At 39.2% G+C, this 13527-nt stretch overlaps 1 protein-coding gene across 3 annotated transcripts in view; it reads left to right on the top strand.

The window, feature by feature from the left end:
- The window catches only part of ccser1 (coiled-coil serine-rich protein 1), an 85843-nt gene that overhangs the window by 49846 nt on the left and 22470 nt on the right, over nucleotides 1-13527 (top strand). The window contains exons 9-10 of one of the 3 annotated variants that reach the window (XM_077223324.1): nucleotides 1313-1390; nucleotides 13466-13501. In XM_077223324.1, the coding sequence (XP_077079439.1) occupies nucleotides 1313-1390; nucleotides 13466-13468 (81 nt within the window). In that variant the 3' untranslated portion in view covers nucleotides 13469-13501. Of the gene's footprint in view, nucleotides 1-1312; nucleotides 1391-5088; nucleotides 5368-13465; nucleotides 13502-13527 lie in introns of those variants that run through there. The other 2 variants (XM_077223323.1, XM_077223322.1) reach the window with 2 other exon arrangements.

Below are 13527 nucleotides of genomic sequence, written 5' to 3'. Positions count from 1 at the left end.
TTCAGCTGCAGCACTGCATTACTAGTTTAAACGTTCTCCATTCTTGCTGATTGCTGTCTAGATGTTCAATGAAAAGATTGGAAGTTTGACTTTCACTCAAACCCGTAGAGGTTTGAATTGATGTTGTCCTTATCTGTCTTCTCTCCGAGAACTGAATTCAGAAAATGTGCTCCCAAAAGTGTTAAGCACGTCTCGGAAGGTCACAGTCTTTTTCTCAGAGAAAACAGTCTGTTGGTAAATATCACTGCGCTCACTGAAGTTTCTCTGCTCCATAAGAGCCCAGTGACTCAAACTTTGTGTGATGTGAGTTTCGACCTGAGAACTGCGGTGGTTGTTTTATCTCCTGTAAAGCATGTGTACCAAACGGATGCAAACGCATGCATAATGTGGCATCCAGATGAGAAATCGGAATTAACGAAATTCTTGGCTATGACATCATCACTTTACAGATTCTGCGTCCCAGAGACCTCCACTCTATTTTTAGTGGGAAAAGAACCTGCGGCCACAATGGCTTAATAAATCATGGCAAAAGCTCGTAAAATAATACTCACTGGTGAAACTGGCAGTCTGCTGGCTTAGCTCGTCTTTGTCAATTTTTACTGTCTTTATTGAATGTCATTAATGAAGTATGGCTGCCCTAAATTTTGCTGCACCATATTTCTTATTTTATTAGTCTGCCATTCTGCCACGTTCGAGAGGGTGGGTGTTTGATTTTCCCAGTCAAGACTGAACGTACAATCAGAGGGTCATTATCATGCAATAAGCCCCAGGGCTTATTAAAAATATTGCATAATAATGACCGATTGATTGTACAGTATTCCACATAGCTACTGAAAAATATATAAAGGGCATAAAATAACTTTTATATATATATATATATATATATAAACATTCACTTTATAAATAAATCAGTTTTTAGAATTAATGACTTTTTTAAATATAATTCATAATATTTTTAGTTACAAATAGACCTTTTATTAATTCATGTTTATAAATAAAATAAATAAGTATTTATAAAAAAATATTCTATTGTTAAACTATCATTTTGAAATAAAAATTACATTGTAAATGTACTTTGTCATTTTACTTTTCTTCTTTTGTTTTGTTTTTGTGAATAAATTGAATATTTGATTCCCTCATTTTATTTTTAAGGACTAGGCACTCCTACTCCTCCATATAGTTAAATATTCAATATATAACTTGACTGCAGGATGTTGATTGACCAATCAGGATCAAGTATTCCAGAGAACTGTTTCATGTCATAACTTTACTGCTATGACACTCTTTTGTGATACATACATCTTTTTAACAGGAATCTACCCATGCTGCTCAGAAATCTCTTTGCCAAAAAGCTGACAAAAGCACTCAGACAGATTTCTTACTCTCAGAGGTGAGTACCCATTAAAGCACCGTATGAAAGCTCCTGACGACACTGCTAATGTTCTGAGGTCATTGAGCTGTGTCTGGTTTTTCTAATTGAATACAGGTCCCCACATCTGTCTTTTTATTTCACTGACTTTTAATGGTATTGGGCACTGAAAGTTGATTTTGAACCCTTATAGTGAGAATCTGGTTTCAGATTTCAACAACACTTTAGCTAACAATTTGCTTAATCATGTTGTCCGCTGCCCTTTCGATAGGTTGACTGCCCACCTTTCCCCCCACCCATCGAGTAATTGCCTCCTTTTTATTTGTTTTTATTATTAATTTTAGATGAAACCTAGGTGTTTTCTTGTTCCCACAGGCACCTTTTAATGGCTCAGACACACAAAACAAACGATGATGCTATATTGCAGTGAGTCAGCAAACTGTGTTCAAGTGCTGAAAACTTTAAATGACTCATTAACAGAGATTAATGCACCAGATATATTAAAGCATTGGAGACAAAACCCAGCCTTTAAACAGTCTTCTCCCTTTCGCTTGCAACATTTAATCAAACCAAGAGCAAACAACGTTTGATCGATTATGAAAAGCTGTTGGCTCATTCTTTAGAGATGCCCTTCTAAAACTGTTTTTTCAGCATTTGTGATGAGCATGTTATCACTCAATGATAGTTGAGAAGCATGACCGAGATTTTCTTTACAGATTTCTGTCATGTATTCTGCGCCCTCGCAGTGCCCGCATCAGTATGCCTTTAGTCCCTTTACACAGAAATAGCTTTCAGTTGGTCTCCTGTGGAGACATGGTCCATTTTCCCCCTGGCATTTAACATCTCTCCAGACATTGTGCTTTGTATTACCGTTAATATGCATATGTGATGTGAATTCAGACGGCTTTTTCAAATTGCTTGACAATCCATTCCACAGCTATTGCGGCGCTAATGTGTCACAGCTCCATCAGACCTCGGCGTTGATGAAAAGTGCTGTAAAAAAGCTGAAATGCTCATTATGGAGCTGTTGCATTAGATAAGCGGCATTTTCGCGGTAGGCCTGCGTCTCTTTGCTGCAATGCCAAAATCGGCGTGGAAATGGTCACGTGGGAGGATGTTGGTGAATCTTCTTCCTGTTTACCTCAGATGTGCCGGCAATGGATGAGCACAGAGAGGAACTGCACATGCACGAGCACGAGACCCCCAGGCTTTCTGAACTCATTGCACACCATCATTCTTTCCTCCTGCTCAACAAGAGATGAGTGCTGCATTTCCACCCTGTCCTATGTAGACTACACCGCTATATGGGTTACTGCATTGAGGACACGCAAATATCCGAAAGTGTGTCTACAAGTGGGTCAGCTATTTCGAAGGCTGCTTCAACTGGAGGAGGTCATCTGTTTCCTTTTTTTACCCTCGTTCTTTCTCTCTTTTTTTTTCTGGAGCACCCTGCTTCTCTCTCCAGCTGAGCTAATTAGCTGAAAGTGAGAGGAAGAGTGCCCTCTGTTGAGTCACAGTGCACCAGGGGGGCCAGACTGGCCTCTTTCGGTGGCGCCGGACACCGTTCCTAAGTGGTTCTCACGGCTACTAACTTCTCAAAGTCCTCTCTGCCTCTGTTGGCCTGATGCGGTTCGTGAGGAGGGGGTCCTGTCAGGACAAAGAGAGGCGGGTAGATGGACAGGAGCCAGTATGGTGTGGGGCTCGGGGAATGATTCTTAGATTCATTGCGATGCAGAAGTGGATGATTCTGAATTCGAATCACAAATGTCAAAAATGATTGTTGAGCGAGAAATCCGACCAGCACCCTCTGCTTTAAAATCTAGCGTAACTTTGGCGTTATGAAGTTCAAGGGAAAAGGGACCTGGATAAGAGCCACACTTTATGGAAGTAGGGCTCCAAATGGGCGACAAGAGGTTGTACTGGTGTGACCACCACGTTGTCCAATTGATAAGAGCTGCAACTTCTGTTACATACGAGAAACATCAAACGAAACGAAAGTGAAACTAAACTGCGTTATTTGTTTGAGCTGCGCTGCGCGGACCGTTTAGCGCAGTGCGAGCTCAGAACAGGTTTACTCGTGCATGGGCCGATCTCAATCACGCGACACTGTTATTACACAGCGCTGGGAGATCCAGTGAGAAAGTGTTTGAATTCATCGCAGAATTAATATTGCAGCGAGATCTAATTGGAAGCATTCAAATTCGGCACAGAATTCTGTTAATTCCACACATGTCAGATCAAACAGAGCTGACGTGGAAACCAGGACAACCTTAAAAGCTTTCACCCAACTCGGAAAAGGCAAAGCGAATTACACACTCTAATACAACATTTATTGCCAAATCACTTCCATTTGTTTAATTAATAAAATATATTGGAAGTAAATTCATCATGGATCATTATAAAAATACTTTGTTTTAAAAGTACCAAGTAGTCACACAGTGAGAAAAAATAAATCTATAGAAAAAAAGATGCATCGATAAACGTTTTATCGCAGCCCTCTGAATCGTAATCGAATCGTGAGGTGCCTAGAGATTCCCACCCCTAAAGATTACAGTATTCATGCGCTCAACAGACATGTCATCGGCTACGATGCTCAGATGCAACCTTTCATGCCAGGAGAGTAGATCTAAATATAATGCTATAATCAGTACTTTTCACAATTAGTTAATCTTGACAGTTGTAATAGTACTAAAAAGTGTGTACTAAAAAGTTGTAATAGTACTAAAAAAAGTACTCTGGTTCCACATGTACTGTAATACTTATTCCATATGCAAGAAGTTAGCCAATCATAGCAGTTTACATTGAAGTCTAACAGCAGACACACCCCTTCAAACTGAGCAATGTTTGAATCAGAGGCTAAAATCAGGTAAAAAAAAATTGCCTTTTATTTCTAAATTATGACTATATTTGATGTACAAACCATAGTAACATTTTAAGTGGACCTCAGAAAGCACTATTAAACAAATAAAAAGATGCAGTTCATGGCCCATTTAATAGTTCTTATGATGGTAACATATTATTTTTACTTTCATTTTTTTCCCCCATTATGATTTCAAAAAATTTTCAGTGTAGGTTTTTAATGCAACACTTCAGAATGTTTTTGTTTTTGTTGTTCATAAGCCTGTGTCATCGTCACATCGAAACCTGATGAAAGGCCCATTCTTTTCCCGTCTGTACAAAGCCTGACTGGGTCGTTATGTCTGTTTACTTTGCTTTATTATGCCAGTCTAAGCCTGTTAATATTAAGCTCTGCCCTCCACACTGCCGTTCAGCCATTTAAATGAAAAAGCACTTAAGAGCTCATTTACTCTGGCATTCCACCCTTCCGTAGCCGAGATATGAAGTTTTATGGATTAGCTTCTGTTTTGTGTTATTTCCCTTCCAGTCATAAATCTTTTTTATTGAAGTGACAGTTCTTATTAAATTGCTTAAATATTTAGCCAAATGGAAACCCTTGCAGCCAGAATAAGTAGTTTTTGATGCTTGCCCAAACAGTTGGATCTATAACGGCGAGGGAGATTGATCAGTGGTCAGCTCCGTATATCTGGAGGACACCTGTTAATGGAACATACCGGACATCTCCCACTGCTCTGTTTTTCAGCTCTCCAGCCAACCCTGCTGAGAGGCTTTTTGCATTTCAAGCCTGTTTCATGAGCACAGAAAACGTTTCAGGCATCTCTTTATTTTCCCAATTCATTTTGGTATGCTTATTTATTTAGATTCATTTGCGCATGAGGGGGTCGCCCTGTCTCTCAGAGTCATGCTGCGGCCCATCTGATCACACTGTGTGGGGGACCTGTTATGCTAAACTCCCAACTTCATTGCTCAAGCCTGCTTGCTTTTCTCTCTGCATGGGTCAGAGTGTGTGCACTGAGCCTCACAGAACGACACGGCTGCTGAGCGGTAATCGTTACCTTTCTTTTGTACGTGATCAATGAAGTTTGAAGAGATATTGTTTGCCATTTGTTGCTGGCTTTTTTGTTTCAATTTGACTTGATTGAAAAAAAAAAACAAGCTGATAAAACAATTAACACAATTAATCATGTTATTCATGTTTTCCAATAATTGGAACAATACTGACTCTTGTCTGTTTAATTAATTGTTTGAAAAGAGTCACAAACTCAATAGTCCGCGTTCAAATTAGTTTTTTCTGAATTATAATAACAAATAATGAACAATTTAACTACATAGTTTGGACCCTTTTTGTAATTTTTTTTAAATGTAAAATGATATTGTAATTTATAATAATAATGATAATAATACAAATAAGTTAATATTTTATAATGTTTTACTGCATTAGCTGAGAAAGAATATCATATGTAAGAAAAATGGACTCTAACTGAAATATACCTGTAAATCTGAAATCAAATCAACAGCTTGTGAATTTGAATCAAATTGAATGTTTATTGATATCCAACCCTACTGACTATATCAGTTGATTTGCCAGAATCTACATCCTTCCTTTAGACATTGAATGACCGAAACACTTACTGCATTAATATATTTTCAACAAAACTGCAACAAACATTCTGGCTTCTCTTTCATCTTTTGATGCAGTGCACACCTTGGTTCTCATGGTCATTTTTGGGTGTTTTTCCCTCTCTCTGTCCGTTTTGTGAAGGCCATTTGAATCCATGCTTAGTTGCATGAAATATCTTCCACTTCCAGTCCGCAGCTCTCATAACTCTGTCTGAAGTAGTGCCACCAGGCAGGAATATTACGGGAATGGCTGAGGCAAATGTGAACTGTGGGAACCCTGCAGTCTGAGCCTGCCCTCATCTCTCGGAGCGGAAACGGCCAGGGATTATTAGACTTCCGAAAAGCGGATGTCATCCCTCATGATAGTTTTACCTTGACCTGTCAACTTTTACTGCCTTATCTGTCTCTGATTTTGTCAGTGGTGTAAAGCATCTTCAGTGTATTTAGTGACCTGGTCAGGAGTTAGATAAACAGATAAACCCCGTGCCAGTGCATTAATGAGGCACGGTAAGTACGTAAGCTGAATTAATGATCCCAGATAGAAGTTTCCTGTTGTCCATGTGTATGATTTCAAAGATATGTTTTGCTTTCAGGGCAATGCTCGAGTCCTCACCGCCGCCGTTTCCTCTTGCAAGAGACCATGTGAGTTTTCTCACTGTGTGTTGTGGTTGTTCGTGGTGTTTCCACTGAAGCATGGCATGCTGTTCTGCCACCCAGGGTTTGGACAACTGGCCCTTCTCTCTGTAACTCTGAAACCAGCCACTTTCTCCCTTTGTTTTAATCCCTTCTTGTCTGTTTATCTGAGTTTCTTTTCTTCCCCCCAAAAAAATTCAACTCAGGTTATCATTGTGCACGACTGGATTTTCTACTCTTGGAAATGCACCAACCGTCCCTTTTGGATGGCCACGCTCACAAATGCCACTTGAAGATTGCTTTGAAACGCCATCTGTACGACTGACACTTGTTTTGCATATTATCTCTTTGTGTTTTTTAGTTGGAGTTCTCTAACTGTCCATCACGCATTACTCATCTCCGTTCTCACCCAGCGCCAGCACTTCAGATTCAACCTATTGTGTCTGTCTGTTCGATATCCATAACTTATTAAATCGCAAAGCTTTAAAGTAACAGTTGAAGGGAGCACGCAGAGTGTACGTGGACTGTGTGTGCAGCATTGTAATCCACCTAGACGGTGGAAAGAACTGTTCCCGGCACTCCATGTGCCCAGGGCTACCGGAATAGGAAGATGAAAGCTCTGTGTTTACTCAGGTGGAGAAGCTTTCTGCTGAGAAGCAACGAGCCTCTGACGCTTTGATCCTTTTTGTCTGTTTATATTGATGTGTACAATTGTGTCAGTCGTACAGAGCGAAAAAAAAATGGCAAAAAAAGAGAGTATCTGTTCGGAATTACCAGGCAATATTGACCTATTTGTTAACAGGAATAGAAACTCCTGAGATACGACTGACGATGTTCCAGTGAACGCAGGTTGCGTGAGAACCGCAGGCCATGGAATGAGTTGTTTCATGCTTTTGTTCTGGCGTTAGTGTTTAATTAGCAGAACACTGTCCCTTACCAGTTTGGTCTTTTATGTTTTTGCCAGAACCCTTCCCTAGTTTGTTCATTTCTTTTATTAACGAGTTCAGCATGCTTTCGTTTGTGTTAGCCATTAGTCTGATCATCATCATCTGTAGTGTGGGGCATTTAGACCGATGCGTTGTTTTTTTCTTTCAGTGATAAACACACCTGGGAGTTTGTGTTCATGTGAAGGCAGGCGAGCATTTGAAGCGCGATTCGACTCGTAATTAAATGTCTCTCTGTGGCGTTACGCTCAGATTGAGATAAGTGAGCTGGACAGAGGCCAGGATGAAGTCAGGTGGGCCGAGGTCCCATATCTTCTTCTCGGCTGGTTCTCGTGAGGACTAATCAGATCTCATCTTTCAGAAGGATGCACAGTCTCAGAGAAGCTTTGTTGCTAGTCACATCCTGTATCCAGACTCCACTCACCTGCGGGGGAAAAGTAGAGAGATGTGAATTCAGCAGGGAAGAGAAAGACTAGGGATGAGAATTGTGAGGGATTTAATGGTTTTGTTTCAGGTTCAGATTCCATGACCGTTTTTACAGTAACTACATTATATTTTACATTATAAATGATGACGAACACATACATGTATTGTGATAGTCTTTCATTAATGTAGATCAAAGGTCATATTATTTATACAAATGCTAATTGTAATGTACATTTTACAATGATTTGTAGCTTAAATATACAAAAATGTCCATGTATTGTTTGAGAATTTTTTTTACACCCCTTTCATTTATCACTAAATACTACATAGCTAATGTAGGGGTGTTGTTAATTTTTCCACAGGTTGTTGATTTTCTGTAGATATTATTTTTGAATGAAAGATCTTGGTCATATTTTCACTTTCATCAATACTAATATACTAAACCAAAACAAAAATACTTTTAGTGACATTTTTTAAAGTACTATTCATTACAAAAAATGTTTTGTGCATATTTAATGCACTGCACACATTGCCATATGGACAAATGATTTAAAGAGATAGTTTATCCCCCAAATATTATATTTTGTCTTATTTTATTCACCCTCATGATATAAAGAGATAGTTTATCCCCCAAATATTATATTTTGTTTTATTTTATTCACCCTCTTGATATTTTAAACCTGAATGAGTTTATTTTATGGAGGTTAAAATGAGATGTTAGGCAGAATGATTTAACACCTTTTTTATTTCATGGAAAAAAGATACAGAAAGTCATACAGGCTTAAAACATAATGAAGGTTAGTAAATTATAACCAAATTATTATTGTTCAGTAGACAACCTCTCATAAACCCAAGTTCAACATAAGGCAGTTACATTTTCTCTGTTTATTTAGGGTTGAATATGAACATCGAATACATAAATACCACATCTTGAATCTCAACTCAAGAGAATCCATACAGTAGTCACAGAAGGATCGTGTGAAAAATAAAGAGATGGAGGAAGGGACGGGGGAGAGCAAGAGACGTGCGCTTGAAACTCAGCCAAAAAGAGAATGTATTAGGTGTAACACAAAAGGGATATATAGATTTAGAGTTCTGCTGAGGTTAATAGAGAGAGAGTCATTAGAATGGCTCTCCATCTGGGCTTTCTGTTGAAGGAGCATCAGGTGGAGTGAGAGTGTGTGGGTGCTTCTGTAGCGTGAGAACATTCACCAGTGGGAAGTAGTTGGAGCTCACGAACGCCGTGGGTGTGTCCGAAATGTTAGAAAGTAAGTTTCAAGAGGGCATCAAGGCAAGTCCGAATTGCGTACCGTTAGAGATGCACGATTCATTTTTAAAAGATTGCGATCTCGATACAAACACCCACACGATCTTATTCCTAATTGACAAAAAATATTCTGTGTCTATTAAACCTTTGACAAAATCACATCGGAACATTGAGATCTGTGTTGGCGCTGCCACTGAGCCAGAGAGAGCAGTTTGTCATGTATAGGTATTAAACTGCTTCACAAACAGTCTTTTCAACTACAGTAACATTAATTCTCTAAAGTACTTGGATAAAGTACTGGGATAGTTTATAGTTTGGATATAAACCAAGCGGCAAACCCTGTCTCCCTCTTGAAACCAACACGGAAGTGAATTAAACTGCAATTCATCGACTGGCCGCTTGAGGCTGACTGCAAAAGTGAGCCAAATCTGTATCTCCCCCATGTTAAAATGCCCAACTTTACAGCCGAAAAAATTATGTTTACAGCCTGGTGCCTTAAGTTGTTTTGGTCTATACAGCTAATTTTGCCCTTCATGACAACTGTGAGGGGGGTGAATTTTTTTATAACTCATCCGTTTAAATTATATTAAGCATTAAATTCCTGCATAATCAAGGGCGTGGCCACTTGAGTGACAGGTGGATTGCCGCTGCTGTTATTACTAGCCGTTTGTCTGCTCTCTGTTAGCCATCATGTCACCTCAGCTGATTCCAGCTGCTGAACTTGTCATCTCTGCCGTGTTTGTACTCTTTTCGGGATTATTTCATACAGTTTATTACACGCCGCCCTTATACCTTCGCCCACGCCGTTGGATTCCGTCGTTGTCGAGTATCGAGAGAACAACCAGCGCTGTTCTTCAGTTGTTTTCCTCTGTGAACATGCACTCATGGATGTCTGACAATATCGTTGCTTTTTGGAGTTCAGATTTAAAAACGTCTAAGGTATAGAGGCCACACTCGTTCTGCTGTAACTTACCGTTGATCTTACGGAGCAGATAGACTATGTTATAATATGCTTTTAGTGTTCAATAAAAAGTAACGTTACCGTCAGATTAAATCCTGCAGGTGTCAGTGCTTTCTTTTCGTCCCTTAAATGAGCGCGGATTTCTAGTGCATTACTTGAACTTCTTAGGTAATATCTATCAGAATTTAAAATGGACTGAATAAAGCTCTCTACGAACTTGACGTGCATTGCCGCGCTGACTGACATGTATGCGCATTTATCACTGTCACACACACACACACACACACACTCAGAGCAAATATTGTAAGTTACTGCATGAGAATAATAATGCATCACAATACACGTTAGTCTCATGGTTAGTTATGTCTTTTAACTATTATAGTATTTCCAAGGGCAAAAACATAAACTTTAACTATTGGCTTTAGGTCTACTTCAAGTCAGCTGTCACTTTAGCGCGAGGCCAGTAGCACATTAGCTTAGCCTGAGCAAACTCGATCACGTCGAGCTAGGCGGGCGTAGTTTCAGCATCCAGGCACCTCAACACCACCCACGTCCCGCCTTTTTGCCCATTTTCGCTTATCCGGGAGTGACGCACTGTGACGCGCTTCCAAGATGGCGACGAGTGACTCCGCCCACTTTAGGCTTCAAAAACGCTCTTCAGAAACCTACGGGTGACGTCATGGATACTACGTCCATATTTTTTTACAGTCTATGATATAAACACTGATGTCTACTACAGTGATCAAAATAGAGCAAATAACCTTTTGAAAGAAACTTGGCGCTTCAACCAAGCGCCAAAACCAATTGTATCAATTACAGTAGGTGGCGACAAGTGACTGTAAAAAAAAATGTATTTGTCATTAAATCATTCATTCAAGAGATTCGTTCAAAAATGCTGATTAATCCATTCATGAAACAAGTGAAGTCATTGAATCATTTATTCAAAAATATATTTTTTAATATAATTTATCAATCGCAATCTTTATTTGATACAAAAAATCTTGTTTCTCAATATATCCAGAATCGTGCAATCGTGCAGAATCTCAATATAAACAAATCGTGCTTTGTTTTACATGTCACTCTTATTTACATATGTTTTCATTGCCTTTCTGTGGAAAGGAGGCCACCTTTTCCGTCCTTTCTGCAGTCCTCTTAGTTTGTTGTTTTTTGCTCCGCTGGCCTGTATAAACATGTCCATGATAACTTTGTCAAGGTAAAAACTGTGATCCTAAGCCCTGACAGAAGGTCTGAGTCCCTGTGGACAGGGCCGACTGGAGTCTGCCCGCAGGGTGTTCTCCACCATTAGCAGAAGGTGAGCGCCGGCCCAGCCTATTCGGCCCCCTTCAGGGTTGCTATAATAGAATGCACATGCAACACCTCACTATGGACAGATGGCCGGTAGAAGCAGGAACGTTGCGGCACAATGAAGAAGTTAATAAATAATTATATAAACAGTGACATTCAGCGGTAATAGGGATTAGAAAAGCACTGCTTTCTTCCTTACTCACTCACTCACTCACTCACTCACTCACTTACTTAAGAGCGAGTAAATGATTTATGAACTACTATATGTTGTCCCAAACTTACTTACTTTCTGTGGAACACAAAGAGAAATAATGTAATTAACATTGATTTGTATATTCTGTTGTTTTAATGGTAAATGTCAAACCAACATAGAAGGCCACTTATTGTCCTGGATGGTTCTGGATTCCCGCATAGGACAACTATGGTGGCCACTATAAAAATCTACTATATATCGGGGTTTTTTTCACTAAAATGGCCATTTGAGGATTTATATTGCGAGTTGTGTAGAATTGAAACCACCTGCAGCACTTGGAAAATTATCAGTAAACCACATTAACTTTTTTGCTGGCACACTTGGGTCTTTTAAACATTAAAGAGAGTCACAATGTACTGCCAATGAATTCAACAAATGTGATATTCATTAATTTATCTTTCTTTGTGTTCCAAAGAACAAAGAAAGTCATACAGGTTTGGAGGGACATAAGGGTGAGTGAATGATGACAGAATGTTTGAATCTTTGATTACTCACTTTCCATGTCCAATGTAAGACATTTTAATATTCTTACAATATCATCAAAGGGTGTATGTCTAATGGAATTTCTAGTTTAAAGTGGTGTCACAAATACTAAAATAATCAGTGAACTTGACTGGCAGTTATTTTCATTGTTTATTATTACCAATTTAATTGTTGCAGACTAGGTCGATTGAACTAGTTACGCCCTCAATTAATTTTTCTGCACGCATGTTGAGTTCAGCGTTTGTTATTTGTTGAAGGACACTCAATCCTGCAATGTAATGCTGCAATACGGGCCTTACCATTTCCTACAGACTCCAGAAATCAATGAATATATTAATTTACTGGAGTAGCAGGGTTCACACTGTCTTCATCTGGATTTCATGCGATAGTACGGGAGATAATTTATGGATCAGCCTTACCTCTGCGTTCTTTTATTAAGGCTCGGGACAGATTACCATTTTTGCAGTTGTTTCAAGTTCCCTTGTTATTCTTGGCAGTGATATTTTCTCTCAAGTTTCTCTCTCTCCATCCATGCCACAACGTGACAGTCACCCACCCACAACCTCCTCTAGCATCTCCTGCTTCACTTCCCTGCCTCTCCATCGTATTGTCAGACTCCTGTAACATGTTTTCAAACACGTTCCCAAACTCCTGCTTTGCTCATTACTGTTTTATTAGCCTGTAAAACAATTTAGATAACAAGATGAACGAATGTAGGTATTATCAATTATATTTCTCTCTCTCTTTGCTTGCTCCCTGTAGCATCTAATTAGGTCTACGGAAATTGGTAAATTGCATTTGCTTTTTATTTCATGCAGATTAGTGCTGTTGGAGTCCCCTTTTAAAATATTTGCCATTTCAAATTATTATAATTCAATTCCAAAACTCAATACCTTTTATTGTTGCAGATATCTTATCTTGAATTACTGCCTGGTTGTTGAAAATTGCTCAAGCCTTTTATTTGTTGAACTCTTGTACCTGACATTTTGTTCAGTGTATAAATGAAATACATTGAGAAACACCGTGACTGAATTATTTCCATTCCAGCCTTTTCGCTCTCATTCTACATCCCCTTCCCACCACCCACCCCCCCTCGCTGCCCATCATCAAGGTCTAATTTTTCCCAAATAATTTTTATATCTTCTCTTTATACCTACATAAGGGTAAGATGCTAATGCATCGTATCTGCAAACCCTCACAAGCCATTGTTTTTTTGTTATCATATGAAGCTTTTGATTTTACTCTGCGCTTCACTGAATTTCCTTTGTCATTTGTACACATCATGTTCATCTGTCTCCATGTTGTTTTGTTCTCCCCTCTCCCCTTTCTCTTCCCATGGGTGCAGTAAACAGAAGCAGCCCGCGCCGGCAGCACAATGCAGGTAGGGTGTATTTCTGTGTAGAGCTG

This window comes from Siphateles boraxobius, unplaced genomic scaffold (assembly GCF_051911475.1).
Source record: "Siphateles boraxobius isolate OS27281-9 unplaced genomic scaffold, OSU_SipBor_1 9, whole genome shotgun sequence".
NCBI classification, from domain to species: Eukaryota; Metazoa; Chordata; class Actinopteri; order Cypriniformes; family Leuciscidae; genus Siphateles; species Siphateles boraxobius.
The sequence above is the reverse complement of the archived record's forward strand: the minus strand, read 5'-3'. Positions and strand labels throughout refer to the sequence as shown.